Below are 19,920 nucleotides of genomic sequence, written 5' to 3' on the forward strand. Positions count from 1 at the left end.
TTTCTTTTTCACCGGTTTTGCTATGTGCAGTCATGTGGCAAGGCTGGTTCTCAGTGCTGATGCTTCATGCTTTGGCATTTGTTTCAGCTTAAAGCTTTATGCTGCTTTCAGTATTCACACAACATGAAACCTAGAAACATGTGTACATTTTAAGAGACATTTGTCACATCTTTATTTAAATTTATGTTTATGTTGTAGTCTTTCATGTCACCTCGCTTTGCTGGAGGCCCAAGAGGTCCACCCATCCGGATGGCCAACCAGGTAGGGATCCTGCACACGCACCCACCACAGAATTGTGTGTATTTCAAACTGCAATTTTCATATTTAAATTTTTTCTACTAGCCACCCGGCGGAGGACCAGGTCCTCATCCCATGCTGCCCAACATGGACCCCACACGGCCACAAGGTGCGTGTCATTTCACTTTAATGACATGCATCTGCACATCATGCATTAGTGTGAAAGTATTTTCATTTATAATTATTATTATATTATATCTTGAATGCCTTTACTCTTCAGGTCATCCTAACTTGGGGCCAATGCAGAGAATGAGTGGCCCTCGAGGAATGGGGCCTATGGGGCCTGGCCCTCAGGTAGGCTGCTTACTTATACAGAATCAATCATCACTGCCTTGATGAATCAGTGGTTTTTACCCTATTAGTTCTTATGATAGGAAGGTATTCGTTTTGCCAACCAAATCCAAACCAAAAGAATTTTGACAGTGTTAACAGATGTGTCAGTAGCAGGTTTGCAAGAATTTTTATTTTTACCCTGTGGTTTCAGATTTGAAGCTGATTTTTGTTTGTTTTCTCAGAACTTCGGTGGTGGGATGAGGCCTCCACACAACACCATGGGTCCTGGCATGCCAGGAGTGAACATGTGAGCCTCCTGTTTATTTCTAAGTATTGTCTGAAATGCATTTTAAATCAAGTACTACATTTTACCAAGATTTCCATTTGCGTTCTTATGTAGGGGCCCAGGAACGGGTCGGCCATGGCCCAATCCCAACAATGCCAACTCTGTGAGTAGAAATGCAGGCACACAAATTCACACATAAGCCCAGAGAAATGCTCATTCATTGCAACCAGATCTCCTCTCTGAGCTGCAGAGGTCTACAAGGTTCTACTGTGGGGTGGGATGTAATTGTAGTATTATGTGTCATGGTTTCCACAGACAGTTGGACAGACAGCCATAATGGTATTAGGACGATCAAATGATGAATGATGACAGTTTGAGGTACGGAAAGGGTTTGCGCTCCCATTTCTGGTCTGTAATGTTTATGTCTTTGGTTTCAGATGCCTTACTCATCACCCTCTCCTGGTGCATACGGGGTGAGAACACATCCCGATGTCTTAACCCTCACACACTACAGAAATTACAGCATAGAAGGATAACATTTAATGCATTTTTTATTTTGTTTCATTCTCCAAAGGGGGCATCTGGAGGTGGAGGGCCTCCTGGCACTCCCATCATGCCCAGCCCTGCAGGTTAGTTCTTCTTTGACATAAGCTGCTAACCCTGAGCCTTTTCTTGCACTATCCAGGAATGTACATTTACACTTTTTCCCCCGTCAGACTCAAACAACTCTGGTGACAATTTATACACCATGATCAACACTGGACCTGGCAACCGAAATAATGTGAGTTCTGTTTTATTTCTTTAACCAAACTGCTGATTTCATCAGAAGTAATAATATATTTAGCATAACGTTACAGAGAAAACACATTACAGCGGTCCCTCGCTGTAACGCGGTTCACCTTTCACGGCCTCGCTGTTTTGCAGATTTTTTTCTTTTTTCCGTGAAATTTTGCATGCTTTTTTTTTTTTTTTACAGCACATTGTGTTCTGCGTCCTGATTGGCTGTAGACCATTGTCAATCAATCTCATGCCGTGTCTCCTGTACAGTACAGAATGCGTTCAGCTTGTCAAATTTACATAAATCTTCGATCGCCAGCAGTGTGACTCTGAAGTGCTGTACTGTATGTCGTCCCCTGCGGCTGCCTTTGGTTTCATTCTATAATACTGGACTTATTTTTCTACGAAGGTTTGAACTTTGAGAGTGTTTAAACAAGAGAGAAAAGTGTTAAAATGTTCATGCCTGTCTGAGAAAAGTGTATAAAGTGTGTAGTGAGGGGTTTTACAGCCTTAAAACATCTATAAGAATTGTAAAAAATAAAGTTGGCTACTTCGCGGATTTCACCTATCGCGGGTTATTTTTAGAACGTAACTCCCGCGATAAACGAGGGACCACTGTACTGAAAATCTCTTTTCATTACACAAATAAATTCTTTACATTATTCTTGTGTCAACCGTGTGATAAAGGTACGGAACCTGGTGTAACTGTACACCATCAAACTGCCTTTGTGAAATTGTCTTGTGGCTGTGTCACAAGTGCAGATGGAAAGACCTTTAGACACATAAACCTGAGCTTTGTTATTATAATGATTTATTTTCTGGTTAGTTTTTAATTTTGGGTATGTACTAGTTTTCACTAGTACATACCCATGCTACAGTAATGGTTGTCCTGTTTGTGGTGCTGGTAAACTGCTATACTCTCATTGGGAAAAGTAGAAAATGTGATGGTAGATATAGTTCTGTGTTAAAAATGCACCATTTTAGTCTGTTGCTAGGTGAAAACATGTATAGTTTTTTTTTTTAGATAAATTAGATGTTATTGTTAAATACAAACTGATATGATGCTTTTATAAGGCATTATAGATGCATAAATGCTAAAAATGGGCGCTTTTTAGCACGTTACTAGGTAGTTGCCAGGCAACACAAAGACGTCATGATATCTGATATAGATAAGACCCTTCAAGGGGCCTAAGATGTACCTGTGCGCCAAGTTAGATTGCTCAACCCGTGGTGGTCTGAGAGGAGTTTGAGGACAAAGAAACAAACACACACACAGCCAGAGGTTTGTGTATTATAGTCAGATAAGGTGGGTATTTTCCATGGGAAATTTTGAGGAAAATCAGATTAGGCAAAACAACAACAAAAATGCAACACTATATGAAGGCACTTAAATCATAGCCATGTAGAAACCACCAGAACTCTCAACAAACAAAACCTCCAAAGAGTCATTAGGAACGTTGTGTTAATACATTTTCCCAATTTGTTACAAAGAAAGCTAAAGAATTTCAGTTAGCTACAATGTTTCATTAATTTAGTTAAAGTTAACTATAATAACTTTGCTGCTGATGAAGGGGGTAAAACTACCACAGAAGACACCAGAATTATCTTTTAACAGCCTCAGATTGAATGTGTATGGGTTTGTGTGGGAAATGCCACTTCCTATTGCATGACATCACGCTTAACCTAAAACACTAGTAATTCTGGTCTTTCTAGAGCACGCTGTCACTATTTACCAAAGAATACACAGCAGAGAAGCAAAGCACTTGTTATACTGTGTGATATGTGATATTGGAGGCTACTGTTTCACCTACACTTGTGGTAATGAAAGAATCAGACAGAAGATTTTAAGCAGAACGTGAGGCTGGTCTTATAATGGCATAAATAAATAAATGCACTGTTATAATCTTTAGTAATTGGGTTTTAGGCAGCTTGCACTTTTATTCACTTTACTTTAAATTTGGTAGTTTGAATTTTGGTAGTTAACTAATCGTATGGCAACTCCGCTACGGAGCTGTGATAAGTGAGTTCACTACCCCCCTCCTTCCCCTAGTTCCCTATGGGCCCAGGCTCTGATGGACCCCTGGGAGCCATGGCTGGGATGGAACCACACCACATGAATGGATCACTAGGTAACACTACTCACCACAGTGCATTAAACCAACACAGCAGTGAAGTGTTTGGATTGCATCCTCACCTGTTAAAGACTTGACAGCACATCTTCTCGTTATTATCTGAACTCGCCGTATAAAACGGCCTTACTCGGGTCATGAACATTGTTTTAATTATTTTACACATGATTTAATTTTCAGGTTCTGGTGATATGGATGGAATGAACAAGGTAAGAAAAAACAAACAAACAACCCCAATGCAGGCATGCCATGTTGCTCATCTTTTCAAGCTTTATCCCAGATAAACTAAACTGTTAACCTCTCTTCGTTACTAGAATTCCCCAAACAATTTAAGTGGCATTAGCAATCCTCCTGGGACCCCAAGGGATGACGGGGAGCTGAGTGGAAACTTCCTCCACTCCTTTCAGAGCGAGAACGTAAGTCGGCGGAGTGTTTGTAGCTCTAGCTCTACCACGATGAAGCCGGAGCCACAAGTTACGACATATAGCAAACTATAAACTATAGTAAACACATGGATGTGTTTTAAAGCTTCCTTTTCTTGCGTGTGTGTTTCCATAGTACTCTCCAACCATGACGATGAGTGTGTGACCCCCTCCCCCTCTTCACCCTTCCCGATTTGCCATCATTCCGAGGATCTGAAGTCACTGTAGGACATGGCCAAACACATCAGCACCAAATCAGGGACAGGCGCCATTTTGGTTCCACACTAACGCCAGAATGCTGATTGGGGGACACAAAAAATAAAAAATAAAAAAAAATAAAATATCAAAATGGCTGGCAAACTACTGCTCCTTGCTCAAAATGAAGGACAATTACACCATTTATCACAACCCCGAGTGTGAGAAAACCAGCTACTGAAATGCATACATGACACGTTTTATGTTCTTTGCAGAACCTCCTGACCCCGCTCAGTCCTCTCAGCCTCTTTAATCCTAGTCCGAAGAGAAAAAAGGTTGGAAGTTTACCTCTTGTACTTTTTAATGATTGCTTTGTGGTGCAAGATGTGCAGGAAATATCTGCTTTTGTCACTTAAAACACTGGAGAGTTTGCATACGCATTGTGAGCTTGGAAAGTCTCTGTCTTGTCATTTTACTTATCGCCATGCATACTGTGTCACAGAAATCGGTTGACACAGGACTGAGGATTTGCCTTTTACTCTGTGGCCACCTTTATGAATAATGTATTACTCTGCCCAATGCCCACCTTTCTATTTAAAGAGACTTAAAAATGGAAAAAGATGTGAAAGAATATGGCTTTTATTGTGACAGCCTTTTGGTGGTTGTTACAGTGTCACATTGATCCAGATTGATCAGTCTCTCAAGCCCTTTTCAGACATGGGATTTTTAACATTGCCGCCTTCATCAGTCCCTCAAAGCGATGGCATTCTGTTAGGCTTCGGTCACTTTTACATCAATGTTCCTCGCAGCTTTATTCAGACATAACCATGACAGTTGCAAAGAGAGCCACGGTATGTGAGATATTCACCATATGTGCAAAAGAATCGTCGCATTCGTGGCATCTAGTGAAGTGTAGCCACACTGAACGTTTAACTCGATGTGACATTTTTACCAAGATCAGGGTCTGTGTGTGAGTGTGTGTGTGTGCGTGCATGTGCGTGAGTGTGTGCATTCTGCCACAGCTGCCCCTGCCCTTTGAGACTCTCTCTTCTGCATCGGGAATATGCAGTGCATTAGAGAGCGACGTTTTCACCTTATTGAAAATGAAAAATAGGTTCCGATAAGATAAAATGTCTTGTCATATTTTATTGCTGTTTGGGGCAATCTCTACATCAAAGATGGACGAGAGATATGCGCAGTCATAATCCTGTGCATCGGTTAATGCATTCAGACTTGTGCCAAGTTGAAAGTGCTAGGTCGGACCTAGTTCAAGATTTCCGTCGCAATTTTTGCAGAAAAGTGACCGGGGCGCCCGTTCGGATGTGAAGCCGACGTGTTCGCGGGTGCTGTCAGATTAATGGAAAAGGACTGCATGTCTGAAAGGGGCTTTGTTGTTGACAGTTTGCTACTCTGCCACTCTTAGCTGTTTAAACAGCTGGACTGCTGCCGCGTGCTGTCAAGGGAAGCCAGACTTTGGCATAAAAAGTGAGTGCATGAGTGCTGAGAATCTGTGTACAACATACTACCTAGTGCTGCTCTTCTCTATGTGGACACCTGCTTTAAGATGTGGTGTATATCTCTTTACCTGCCTGTGCTTAACACTCTGTGCGCTTCATCGTCGTAGCCTTCTGTGTTACTTCCAATTTGGTTGATGGATATATGGATGAGTTGCCCATTTTAATCTCTCATGCATACTGGTTAATACTTCCTTCCTGTATCACTGGTTGTCCCCTTGGTCCTGCCCGTCTCTTGCCCATCCGCATATTTTTTTATATTTTGATACAAACTTTGACTACATATATTGCCCCAGTTATTCAGTTAGTCAAAGCTTTCTAAACTGATTCTAGTAGGCATCATTATAAACTTAGCCGCAGTCTTGTAAATGTGTTGAGAATTTTTTTCATTTTTTTTCCCTGTGAACATTATGCATTATACACATCTGTCCTATGTTGCCTTTATTTGCTGATATTTTTTTATTTCAAATTGAGGAAAGATTGCTTGTTAATATAATTTTACAATAACTTATCTCACCGTGTGGGCTGTTTTTGTTTTGACCGTACATTAATATTAGAGTAACTCAGGTTTGAGGATACTGCTGAAGCTGTGGACAAATAAACGCTTAAATTAGAAAATGAGTTATCCATAAAAAAAAGTGTTTAACTGTAAGTGCTATATTTACCACTTGTGTACCTTTCTGTTTATCAAAAATGCCAAGATTACTAGCACAGATTAACGTTCTGTGTCCTTAAAATGGAGTTGTCATCACATCTTGCTTGCAGTCAGAGTGCACAGACCTCACCAGACCAGTGGTGGCTTCGCTAATCGGTGCTTTCACTAAAGCTAGAGGGTGCTGTAGTCCACAGCTACCAGATCAACAAGAGGAAATCCAGAGGGAGCCTTTGTCTCAAAGGAAACTGCAGCTCTGGCTCAACGGCTGTGCTTGAAAGATGAGGGACAAATCGTTTCAGCGGTTGGCATCAGTGGGTTTGGGACAGTCACCAGCTCAGTTCTCTTACAGTTTGTTCCATGTAGCAGAAATAACACAGTTAAAAGGTGAATGTAGGAGGAAATTACTTTGTTTTGAAACTTGTCAGGAAATATTTAACATTTTCTTTGAACTGTGTAACTGTGGTTCGCAGTGGGGATTGCCTTCAGTGTACACTGTATGACAACAAATCTCTACTCAGCATAAAACAATCACAGCCAAAGAAACACTTGAAGAGCAGCTGAGATTGTGGAGGCCTCAAAGGAATAATTTTTAGATACTGAGTTATTTGGACTATGTAACTTTAAAGATTATAGGGTGACTTCTAAAGTTATGTCAGTAGCTTTACGTCGCATCATGAATGTTTATCGTTTGGATTAATTCATGACTGCCAGTACAGTAAGAGTAAATTTAAGCTGCAAACAGCCACCTTCACGCCACCATATAAGAATTTACCTTCAACAGTTTTCAACCCACAACTTACCCTTTGCTGGGAGATCGTCAAGCTTCGTTTCACGGCGTAATGGTGAGTGGCTCCAAAGGGTCTTTATAGTTTCGTTTTAGACGTCTGTGTTTATTTTAATCGGGATCTATTTATTGCCACCTGCTGGAGGAGGCAGTCTGAGCCACTGAAAGCTCCGGGAGTTGCCAAGTACAGCTTTTTTCCCCCCTAAACTTTGAGGACAAGCACATTTTGCTTTTGACATCAAACTGCTGTTACAATCACATTGTGACTCATTTTTGTTGCACTTCCATCTTGTAAATCGTTAGCTTCATAGCATAAGTGCCTAAGTCACTTTGACCAGAAAATGACTTAGGCACTTATGCTATGAAGCTAACGAAATGTTTTTACTTGCAGCTTGTTATCCTCTCCTACCTTCAACTTCAGAATTTCAAGACAAGTAAAGGGCAGAAGAGCAGCACTTGGAGTCTACAAATCCTTGATGAAACCTTTTTCTATTAAATATCCTTCACTTTCCTTGAATGATGCATCTGTTATCTTAATATAAGATTCACTTGAGCATGATCGTTTCCCCTCCATGTCTTTATGTTGCCCTCTAGTGGGCTTCAATACACACAATGCTTTGCAAATGCCTATTGCTTTGACACACATACTGCACATCCATGGTTTGGTTAAACTTTATGATTCAGACCTGAATTGTGACAGAAGTTTATCGTTGGGAGGATCCTACAGTGTTGCGGTTCCTGTCTAACAATGGGAAATGGGGCTAAGCTGCTGCTGGCTAGCCTCCACAGGATGTGGCCTGACTGGGCAGCAGCCAAACCTGCCCTCCAACTTCAGTCACACAAGAAATGTTATGAAAGCTGCAGCCTTTGTTCAAAACATATCTGTGTCATATACTTGTAAAAACAGGATTTTAAAAAATGAATATCAAAAACCTTATTTCAGTTCAACAAGTTTTGCTTTTAATATTGCCACAAGCCTCGCATTAGCACTCGTGTTTATGAGACGAGACAAAGTATTCTGGCAAGTAAATTAAGCACTGATATACAACAAAAACATGAAAGAAGTCAGTTAAACTACAAATTATTCATGCTTGGATGGAAATTAAAATCAGATTGTTTTCTCCAATACAACATTTTATCAAAATACTTGAAAGCTCTCTTGTGCCCTTTCACCAACTACACTTGGATAAGAACCCTCATTAGATTAGATTATGTAACAAGGACACTGGGTGCCAAAATCGTCTGATGTGCAGATAACAGTTAGATATTAACTCACATCAGTGGCTGAATGCAGTGCGTCACAGCTCACATGTATAAGGTGCAGACTGCAAAGTGTGTTCAAAGGAATCTGAACTTGCGCAATCCACACACTGCAGAAGGTTTATCATTTCCAGACAAGACAGCAAACAACAGGCAGATTCTCATGTGGAAGAAATCTGCTCTTTGTTGGTATTAAAACTCTGAAAGCATTTTTTTTTCTACGCAGAGACATTATGTAATAATGGAGAACTCGAGCTTTGGAACAATCATATTCTCTTTTAATGGGTCAAGGGTGAGTCACAGTGACAACACAAAGCAACTAGCATACGGTGCTGCTGCATGTCTGGTTTTATGACTTACTTTGACAAATTGAGTACTCTTATGTTGGAGTGCTACCAGATGACTTCACATCCAAGAATATTCAAATCAATAAGTGTCCCATAATAGATTAACCTGCATAGTTCAAAGACTTCCAGCTAGAAGAGGTTTTGACTGTCATTGTCATGTAAATAGTAGCCACCTGTAGAAACTGTGGAGAATTCATAAGTGTGCACTTGATAACTGACACTGGAAATGGGAAAACTTTCACTGCCTTAAATCTTCAGGGATTTTAACTGAAGAAGCCAGGCAACATAAGCAAAACACATATGGAAGCAAACTACATCTGCTGTCTAGTCTGTGATACAACGAACATGACATGACTGAGGTTGGCTGTCTCCCTGCGTTTCAATGCATCTGGCTCCAGAGGCCAGAGGTTTAATCTGTAGCCTTCACTGAGAAACACAGAGAGGGGGTTGCAAGCTCAGAGGCTGACATCTCTTAAGACTACAGAAAGGTTACACACCATTTCTACACCTTTTGTGATTAATGTGAAAGACTGACAATAGAACTACATGCTGATGTAGTGGAATTACAGTTACAATGCAGACAAACTTGCACCATAATAAACCCACCACCGACCAAAAAGGCCAGAGAATATGGACAAAAAACACATGCATGCTCACACAAATTACATCTCCTGTACGCGCCGTTTTATCACAACCGCTGAGTGGACTGTCTCCCTGTGTTTGAATGCATCTGGCTCCAGAGGCTAAAGGTTTAATCTGTAGCCGTCATTAATAAACACTGAGAGGAGAGTTCAAGCTCAGAGGCTGATATCTTTTTTAAGACTACATGAGAGCCTGATTGTAAAATCCCCCCACTATATAAGTAATGTATACTGGTTAGAATGTAGATAAAACCCACCCCTTAATAAGAAGAAACCTTTATTCATATAAGCGCAGAGCTTCTTATTTTATCTTCTCCAAGAAGGATCGCACCTCCGCTGGGTTGTAGCCCCAAGGCCCTTTCCCTCCCTGAGGAACATAGTAACAAATGTTAAAAGCATAATTAATTACACTTTTTTATAAAAATACTAATTTAATTCAAACGAGAGGACAACAAACAGGTTTTTGTCATCTAAACTACATATCTGGTGCGGCTGCCATAAGCCTGGTTCCATGCCAAAAATGTCCCCTTGTGTATGCTTATTTAACTCCTGCACCGCACGTGATAGCATGTGCTGAGATAGTGCTGATTGCACTCACGCCCACAATGCTGGTTTGGCTTCAAATTGCGTGAGAGAAGCAGTGAGTGGGAAGTGAAAGACTTTGCCCTTGTTGCTCTCTAAAAACAACTCGTCAATTAGTAGCTCGTAAAGAAACTATTCAAGAAGTTGCCAGTTTTTGCAGCTATCTTACCTTGTAGAGCACTTTCCCAGCCTGCAGAATGAAAAGCCTCTCAGGCAGAGCTCCGTACTTTATGGTGGTGACATCGGTCATTTCATCCACAACCACAGGACACAGGGGTTCACTCTGAACCAGGACCTGTGCCGCAGACAGCCTGTCCTCCAGGCTCTGGTGCTGGTTGATGTCATAGTTGTTCTTAAAGGCCCAACCATCTGCAAGTGAAACCGAGAGTGCGTTTTCACGTGATTGCATGAGAACAATATAAACAGAAAGCATATAAGTAGTTCATGTGTTCATAGAGATAATCAATGCTAACTGGATTACAAACGTCCAATAGCCAATCACAGATCTGCATCTCCTGGGTTTTGTTTTTGGTGAACTAAGATTCATCAGCAGAATTCAGATCTTAAAGAAACAAAAAAAACTTCACTTTCTTGCTTGGTGATATTTTGGCCACATGTGTCCACCCACAAATTTCAGGTTCTGCAAACAACTTTTACTCACCTGTTGAATGAGCCTCTGCGATGTAGATCACAAGAAAGTCGGCAACATCGCTGAAGTCCTTGACGAGTTGCTTAAACTCATCAAGTTTATACATAAACGGGGGTCAGGTGCAACTTCCAAAACTCAGCACCAGCGGTCTGTTGCCTGCAGAGAAACGGCAATGTTGGCGCAAAGAAGCATTGCATAAAAGCAGATGAGTCTGGATTTCTTTAACGCACCTTTTAAATACTTGGAGATGCTGGTTTTCTCGCGGTCCATAGTGACCACAGGTGAGTCTGGAGCTTCTCCTCCCACAAACGCTTCTTCTCCGAGAGACAGCCACATGTGAGAAGAAGCAGTTTTAATAAATGCCAAGGACATAAATGTCAGACCCCAATCCTCATAGTTAAACCTTGGATTCTGGGTCATGGTGATCTTTTCACCCATGCGAAGTATGAACTTCTTCGCAAGGCTTGGTGAGAAAAACTGCAATATCACCAGCATAAGAAACTTTCCCAACATGTAGCAAAACATACATGCTGTCGACAAATAAAGCACAATTTTTTGCAGAAACATGTTAGCAGGTTGACGGTGGTAAGTCCCGTGTTTCAAGGCGTCTCCAGCGGAACTCTTTGCATCGCTCGTTTAAAATTGTTGGTCAGGCTACCTCCCACTCTGCTGCCTTCACGGTCTTTCGTGTAAGCTCGTTCTTTCCATTTTACCAACAGAAAAAAAACAACTTCCATATACGCGACGGTAACATTTATATTCTGCACTTTAATACCCTTTCTTGTTAACTACACATTAATATCCGCGTTTTCATCTTGCTAAGCATCCCATAGCGTAGTTGGGAGCTAATTTTCTTCAATATTTCCCACTATGAAGAAACATCAAATCAAAGACAAATCAAAAAAGGCTGGTAGATCTCGTTTATACAAATAAGTAGAAGATATAAATCAGTACGACTGTCTTAAAATTAGCCGATGTCCTGTTTTAGGTCCTGCTAGTAAGTGGTTGCTTGGCAACATGACCGAAAGAGGAGTTCACGGGCAAACTGATATTTGGTTTATTATAGTAAGATTAACTTTAACTATAATTGTAGGTCATCGAGACATAAAATCAACATTTCATTTCATAATACAAAAGTTTCCTCCGACACGATGCTTTGAAAAGTCTCTGCCCGTTAGCAGGAAACACTGATGATTTTTTTTTTTAGCTCAATCTTTAATTTTTCGCTAATGACGTCTAGTATTCACCTCACATACCTGTATTTTCCAAAGCACCAGTTTTTCCACATGGCTCAGTGGTAGTTATGGCGGTTTGCTCGACCACTGTTTAGCTACATGGGTGTTAAAGGGCAACAGGTGCCGCCGTCTTCTTTTCAGGCCACACAAATGTAAGTTTGACTGAGCTTTGCCTGACGTTAAGTTTATGGAAGCACTGGTTTGTTAGCAAGCGTGTTAGCCAAGTCGCAGTTCAGCTTGGCAGCTCCCGCGTGTAAGTGTATTGTAGTGCTGCAGGTAAGTTACCATCACAGGGGAAACTGTTCACAGTGGGATAAGTGTGTAACCTCTTTTATGGTTACTTCTTCGGTAAAGGCCATAAGGCCTTTCAAGTGATGGCCTTTTTGTGGTGACTGTCAACAAAGGGAATAAAAATAGATATAAATAAATATATTTTTCCAGATTAAGTAAACTGGACTTGCCTTTTTCAATACGGTTAATGTCAAATCATCGGCATTTGTTCAAGTATGCGTGGACTTTAAAAACCTGAACTTACTCATAAGATTTTTTTCTATAATTAGCTAAGGGGATGTGGGGTGTAGTAATATTGTGATTGGAGCAGCATGTAACATATATCTCATTGCAATTATTTTGTTTTTCTTGAAGCACAGACAATCTGAAGAAGTCTTTAGATTATGCATCTGACTTACTTTACGTCAAAAGCATATAGTTCAAAAATAAAACTTATGAAATTTGTCCAGTAGTTGTTTCCTAAGATTGAAATGGCCAAAAGTTCATGCAGCTAATGGGCATTTTCACTTGTTTAAGAAATAGTTTAAGCTATCTGCTGCACTATTACCTCAATAATAAAATGAGGTCACTGAATTTGGTTTTCATTAATTCCAGAGTGTGTTTGGTTTGTTTTTTTAATAAATGTTTAGTTTTGGTTAGGTCTACTAGTTTCAGCATTAAATTATTTATTCATTTTAATGTTATACCAACACTTTGTGATGACCTGTCACGTAGACATCCTTGCCTTAGTTAACATACACATACACCAAATCTCTTCCTCTATATTAATTTTATATATTATAAGATAAGATTATATTTGTGAGTACAACATAATCCAACCTTTCAGCCAGTTATGTTAGAGAGACTAAATACATATAAAACCTAATGAAAAAGTAATTCTCCTGGAAAAACAGCCATAGTTTTTCGATAAAGTCTAAACCTATTAGCCATCTCTAATGGGCATGAGTATTATGTAATGTTTCCCCCCCCCTTTCCTTCAGAATAAAAACGATTCCCTTTTTCTGTGGACCTTTGTACAGCAACATAATCCTAAAACAGAGAGCATTACTTGTTGACATTATAACCCTTAAGATTTGTAAGTAGCTTACAAAAAACCTTGTTGGTTTGACCTGTATTTTTATATTTGTTCTCTTCTTGCTGCCAAGACATTTAACGCCAAGGCCACAGATGAAGGAATAAGACTAAGTATAGCTAAAACTGTCTAATATGCAATAAAAAATACACCTCCTAAACACGTGAATTTCATGCAAATTCCAATTGAAACTATATTAAGATCTGCTTGTCCTTTAAAGGTGTGGTAGCGGTAGTGATAAGCATATATTAACTTTCACAGTCTGCACTTTTTTCAGCTTTCCTTCATGGCATTTGCAGCAGGAACAGTCTTGTATTATGTTTTTATTCTCGTCATATTTATTTAAAATTATACGTTGTTCTAAGAAAAGTTTGCATTATGTTGCATTAGTTACCTAGTTTCAACTCCAGAGTTTTCTGTAAACAGGCCCACAGCTAAATTGTGAAAACCTGGGTTGACAGCCCACAATGTAACTTTGTCATGTTAAGAGAAGCTGTTAGGTTCAGACAAGCCAAATAATGGGGAAGATGTCCCGGGACTGTTGAACTTGTTTTACTTGTTTTCTAATTGGAGGCCACCAGAAAGATGTGCAAAAGTCATCTTGTCTCTGGGGGTAAAAGAAAGGAAGATTTCGAAGTCAAAAAGGCACGCTTAAGCCTAAATCTAGTGTTCAGCGGGACGAAGGAAGCGCACTTTTTACCTGGCTATATGAACACGCTCACAGGTGGTGGTTGTAGTTTGTTTTAAAGCCAGCTGTCAAAAAGGTTACATGGCACATTCTTTCTTTGACCAGTTTCTCCATGAATGAACTCTCAGATGACAGACTTTTCTTTTATTTACGCCAACATGTTGAGCTGTTGTAATTATTCACAATATTAGAATTTCTTGTATTTATTTACATGGTATTTATCGCAAAGTGAATTTCACTTTTATTTGGCCAAAAAATAAAAAGTAACATGATGCTTTTATTGTGAAACAGTGTCATGTCTAAATGCACATCTTCAATATCATGTTGACTCATGTTCTCATGTTAGACCAGAGGTGGGCAACTCCAGGCCTCGAGGGCCGGTGTCCTGCAGGTTTTAGTTATCACCCTGGGTCAACACCAGTGACGGGAATAACGGCATTACAAGTAACAGCGTTACAAGTAACGGTGTTACTTTTTCAGTAATGAGTAATCTGACTAATTACTATTTCTAGTGTTACAACGCCGTTACCGTTACTAACAAGAAAATGCGGTGCGGTCGTGTTACTATTTTTCAACAAACAGACGGTTGAAGCTGTCTTCAGCTTACTGCACCTTATATCAGTTACATGGAAGTAGCTGTAAGTAATCTGGGCGCTACAGCTTTAAGCAGCTGCGCGCGCTCCAGCAGGCAGTAATCACTTTCTGGCCGACGATCACTTTTTGGCACAACACCTGGAGCTAGGGGGGCAAAACAAGCTGCTGTTTGACTGAGGAAGAATAAAGTAGTCGTGGTAAGCCAATCACATGACCACTTCAAGATGACAAAGCAACAAGGTGATATATACCAGTTTTTAAATTGTGTTGATAGGCCACGTAAAACCAGAGTCATGATAAACAATATATAAGCATGTTTTTCCTGAATAGTTTCGTCACGTTTACTGTCTAAGGACAGCGCAGCGAGCACTCTCTGCTTATGACCAAAAAATAAAAAAACCAAAAAACAGCCTGTTCGTGTTGGTGGAAAAATGCACCATGTCGACCAATCAAAAAATGAATTGGCAACATGACATTTGGTTGTTTAGAAGGAGGGGGAAGTTTTAGGAGTGACGGCGAGAGAGAGAGAGAGCAGAAAAAGAGAGAGAGCCAGTTTTGAGATGTGAGATTTGTGACGTTTAGCGTGTTTGGAGTGTGTAGTTAATGTGTTGTCTTGTGTAGTTAGTGTGTAGTGTTGTGGATAGTTTTGTGTTGTGTGTCAGAACAATGAGGCGACTGCTGTCTCCAGGTAGAAACAGCAGTGATACACCTGCTGCTGTCAGACCTGCAGGTATCAGGCTGTGATGTTCTCCTTTATAGTGGACAGAAATGATTTTTTTGGAGTGGCACAAATAATTTGTGTGGCATCTTATTGAAGAACAGCTGATTGTTCTGTAAATAGTTTGAAATGGTTATTTAAAAAAAAAAGGTAAAAGGTAAATGGCTGCAAATAACTTTGTTGTTTGTAAAACTTGTCCATATGATTTTAAAATTGACAGTTTATATTTGCATTTAAAGTTATGAAATATGATTCAATAAATATGTTTGTGGTTGTTACAGTAAAAATATAACTTTTTCTACTCAGATCTTATGTTTTTTGTCTGATTTTAGATCAATTGTGTTAATACAGTATGTCAACATGAAAACATAACTGCAAATTCAGACACGTGAGGTTGTGCTGATGATACCAAACAAGGCAAAGTAAACAGTTTTTAAAGGTGAAATGTGGAGGGAAAATCAAAAGTAGTTGAAAATGGCCAATTATACCCTGGAGCCCACAGGGTTCAACTTTTTTAAAGTAACACAATAGTTACTTTTCAAGTAATTAATTACTTTTAGAATCTTGTAACTCAGTTACTAACTCAATTACTTTTTTGAAGAAGTAACTAGTAAATATAATTAATTACTTTTTCAAAGTAACTTGCCAACACTGGTCAACACACCTGAATCAAATGATTAGTTCATTATTAGGCCTCTGGAGAACTTCAAGACATGTTGAGGAGGTAGTTTAGCCATTTGAATCAGCTGTGTTGGATCAAGGACACATCTAGAACCTGCAGGACACCGGCACTCGAGGCCTGGAGTAGCCCACCCCTGGGTTAGACACTTAAACAGGAGCACTGAATGATAAAATAAATATTCACATCTTTCTATGACCTCTTCCTGTTGGGGAAGTTGCACTTGATCTGTTCATTTTATGCAGAAGAAGAGTCAAACGACTCGTCCAACATCCTGACTGAAGCAGGAAGTCTGGACTAACAAAGAAAATATGTGATAGTTACAGTTTTGAAACCCATTATGTCTCGCTGGGGTTTTACGTGGTGTTGATCAGCCATTTAACAAAGTGAAAGCGTTGGTATGTTTAAGTTGCATTTATAGTCAGGGGTGCACATAAGTGGTCCGCAGGTGCGCATTCGCTGTCAAAATAAAAGACGCGCGTGCGTTTGCGTACATAAGATTTTCTGGAGGAGGACAGACATTTGTTTAGAACTGTCGAAGAAGCTCCTTTAAGCAATTACTCTGGTGTTCCTCCACCTCCAAAGAAATGTCAGAAGGAGTCCGAACCGCAAAAGAAGAGCGTATTCTCGGAAAAATGGTTGCAGGAGGTGAGCTGGCTTCAAACAAATGATGAACGCACAGAGATGTGGTGCAGAATATGCCGTGGAAATCCCACTCTAGCGGACAAAAACAGCGCCTTTTATATGTACGCAAACGCACGTTGCAACTTCTTATCTGGTGCGCTTATTTTGACAGTGAATGCCCACCTGCGGACCACTTATGTGCACCCCTGTTTATAGTACAGGCCCCAGGTTTTCCAAGCTACCTTGTCTGGGGGTGAAAGTCAGTGCAGAAGAGCCAGAAAAAAACAAAAAACCTGCAGTTTCCTGAACAGCTAGCGAATCTGCATTTTGGGTAGAACATAGCTAAAAACAAGTTAAAAAATGAATACAAGTGACAAAATCTGCATGTTTGGAGCTATTATTTTTAAAAATCCCATTAGCTGATGGTCCATTATAATGCAGCTGGCTTTCTTTTGGAGCTGGCTGGTGTGAATATAACTGAGGGAGGGTGGAGACGCACCAGTGACACACTTGGCTGCCTTCACCACCCATATCTGATCTTTTTTTGTTTCTTCTGTGCAGCTGGTGAGCCACATTGTGCAGCAGTAGGTCAGAATACTCCCTACTGCTGACCAGTAGAAGTTGGGCACATTGGTAAATCGTTTTTACACTGTTTTTTTACACAGGTCAATGAGTACCCTGGAATATACATTTTTGGATAAAATATAAAGGCTACTTTCCAATGTTAAAACTTCTACATTTGCAAATCAAATTCTAAAAAAGCTGGGATGCTGTGTAAAATCGATTTAAACAGAATGCAACTGTTTCCATATTCTATTCACAATACACAGAAAACTGAGAATGCTAAAACTGAGGAAATGTAACATTTTAAGGAAAAGAAAGGGGGGTACTTTTGAATTTGAAAAAATAAAAATGGTCTCAAAGAAAGTTGTGTTTATGAATGTGTATTGTGTAACTGAAATATACATGGTCTTTCTGGAAAAAGAAGCCATCTGGATGGGAGCATATTTTGCTCTAAAGCCTATATATAGCTTTTAGCCTTTCCACATGTGCAGGCTACTAGTTCCATAGGCACTAATGCACCCTCCTACCACGAGAGATGTAGGCTTTTGACCTGAGTCTTGATAACAAAATTTGTTAGTGAACTGTGTGGAGAAACAGCAGTTTCTAAAAGTGTTGCTGAACCCGTGAGGTGATTCATTCATGTTAGAAAATCTTTAGATGTTTTCTTTTACCTGCAGCCCTGGAAAGACCAAATGGTCATGGGAGAAAGTAAAAAGTATAAAAGAAAATACTTCAACCCATTAAGAAGGCTTACTTATCTTAGTCTAATCTTATAGGCTATACGGTCAACAAGTACAGGCTTAATGCCCTCTGCTATGTTGCTCCACAAAGGTCTAAAGAACAATAAAATGGCTTGCCGTGAGGTCCAAAAAGTGGAGAATTAAATTTTCTTGCCCTGTGTCTCGCATCGATATGAGAAAAACTGGAAGCCTCTTAATATTTGTCCACTTGTTGCAGGATCTTGCATGACCCTCTCAACCTTCTTATCTGTGACACCTTATGGGGAATCCTGTTGAAGGCGATTTGTAGCATGGGCCGGTGCCTCAGGAGGTCAGCCCTAGAAATTCATGTTTTGTGCTTGGTCAACAAGTTTGTGTATGTAAGTAGAGTTTATTTTTGTAGCACTTTTCAGGACACAGAACAGTTGCAAAGTGCTTTACAGAGGTAAATGGATTAAATCCAGACCCATGCCAAGGGCAAAGGGTGCAAAGAGATATTGGTAAGCTGTTCCATAGTTTTGGAGCTAAGGCAGAATCCCCTTTAGTTCTCAGAAGGATGCGGATGTGGAATCATAAAAAGGCCCCTATCTGAGGACAGATAACCTGGCTCGTAGAATAGGGGCAGAACAGTTCCATAATGTAGGGGCCACACTCTATAAGCCCATAAAAGTAAAACCAGGATTTTAAAGTTCATAACAGGAAGCCAGTTCAAAAATGTCAAAAGTGGGGTAATTTTCGAGACTTGTGAGACTTGTTACAGCAGCATTTTGCACAGACTGGACGTGTTTAATAAATACTTTAGTCAGACAAGAAAACAGTGCATCACAACAGTCCAAGTGAGAGGAGATGAAGGCACGGACAAGCATCTCCACTTTACTTTTTGAAACAATAGTTATGCTGTGTGATGTTGATCTGTAATAAAATGGTTCTTGTAAGCTCAGTATGATTTAAGCTGCAGTTAAAAACTATTAACATTAAAATGACAGATTAGTATGCCACATACATACATGAATGCTTGGTCTATAAAATGGGTGAAAAAAATCTTTTTACATTATTTTTTAAACATAGCATCTTCAAACTGTCCCCTCAAACTCCCTTAGAGATAAGTGCAAGTCTTATGCCAGGCCCTGAAGTCTGGCCGTGTTACATCCTCCAATTTAGCCAAATAGATAAGACAAATAGATAAGAGGAAACGAGAGGAAACGATAACTGTCGTTTTAAGTAACATACAGGAAATTGTAAACAAACTCAAACCTGATAACACATTCACATCAGTTTTATTTATTCACGTGTTGAAGATGTGGACTGTGATTTGCCCTGTTTGTCTTTCTGTTTTCCCAAATTAGTTTAGTTTAGTGAATCTGAATAACCGGATGAAGAAACAGGCACGTGAAGGCAGCACAAGTCGCGCATTTTTACAGCCGATATTTTCCTCACATGTTACAGCAGCAAAGTAAGCACTTACTCACGCCATTTATCTCCTAAGGCATTTATAAACCTTCCTTCACCTCCGTGTATTTACACAACTGTTTAGATTTGTCTTTACTGAGCATCTTCGTTTCCATGTAAACACCGCAAGATGGCGCTGCTGAATTGCTATTTTCTAAGAAAAATACATTTCTTGTTAAGAGAGAGAGAAAAAACCCAGTCACAGGGTTAGGCGCTCGGTCAGCATCGCAGAAAAGAACAGTTTGATCATAAACAGGACCACCTTAGGACAGAGGCAAAGCACGGAAATGAAATCTGTGGGTTAATTAGGCAACAGTGGTGGCAGAACCTACAGGGCAAATGAGCTTTTTTTTTTTTTAACTTTTTTTTTTCTAAGCTTTTTAGGGGCAAAGTCAGAAAAAAAATTAACGAGTTCCTGGTTTTGATTGGTGGTTTTCTATATGAAGGTTTTGTGTTACCGCTGATATTAAACTTGT

The 19,920-nt window shown here is 39.9% G+C and overlaps 2 protein-coding genes across 3 annotated transcripts in view; one reads left to right on the plus strand and one right to left on the minus strand.

Moving 5' to 3' along the window:
• Positions 1–6,404, plus strand: part of ssbp3b (single stranded DNA binding protein 3b) — a 19,595-nt gene extending 13,191 nt beyond the window's left edge. The window contains exons 6-17 of one of the 2 annotated variants that reach the window (XM_003439803.5): positions 199–261; positions 343–406; positions 518–591; positions 813–877; positions 971–1,019; positions 1,294–1,329; positions 1,431–1,485; positions 1,573–1,637; positions 3,684–3,762; positions 3,943–3,971; positions 4,077–4,178; positions 4,321–4,350. In XM_003439803.5, coding sequence (XP_003439851.1) covers positions 199–261; positions 343–406; positions 518–591; positions 813–877; positions 971–1,019; positions 1,294–1,329; positions 1,431–1,485; positions 1,573–1,637; positions 3,684–3,762; positions 3,943–3,971; positions 4,077–4,178; positions 4,321–4,350 — 711 coding nt within the window. Of the gene's footprint in view, positions 1–198; positions 262–342; positions 407–517; positions 592–812; positions 878–970; positions 1,020–1,293; positions 1,330–1,430; positions 1,486–1,572; positions 1,638–3,683; positions 3,763–3,942; positions 3,972–4,076; positions 4,179–4,320 lie in introns of both variants that reach the window. The other variant, XM_003439804.5, reaches the window with a different exon arrangement.
• Positions 6,405–8,269: 1,865 nt separating this feature from the next.
• Positions 8,270–11,441, minus strand: dio1 (iodothyronine deiodinase 1). Its single transcript, NM_001279513.2, has 4 exons — positions 11,042–11,441; positions 10,824–10,967; positions 10,332–10,531; positions 8,270–9,947 (listed from the first exon to the last, which is right to left on the minus strand). Exons 1-4 carry the CDS (start codon positions 11,376–11,378, stop codon positions 9,882–9,884), a joined length of 747 nt encoding a protein of 248 aa, NP_001266442.2. The 5' UTR covers positions 11,379–11,441; the 3' UTR covers positions 8,270–9,881.
• Positions 11,442–19,920: the final 8,479 nt, after the last annotated feature.

The sequence above is a fragment of the Oreochromis niloticus genome, linkage group LG23 (assembly GCF_001858045.2).
Source record: "Oreochromis niloticus isolate F11D_XX linkage group LG23, O_niloticus_UMD_NMBU, whole genome shotgun sequence".
NCBI classification, from domain to species: Eukaryota; Metazoa; Chordata; class Actinopteri; order Cichliformes; family Cichlidae; genus Oreochromis; species Oreochromis niloticus.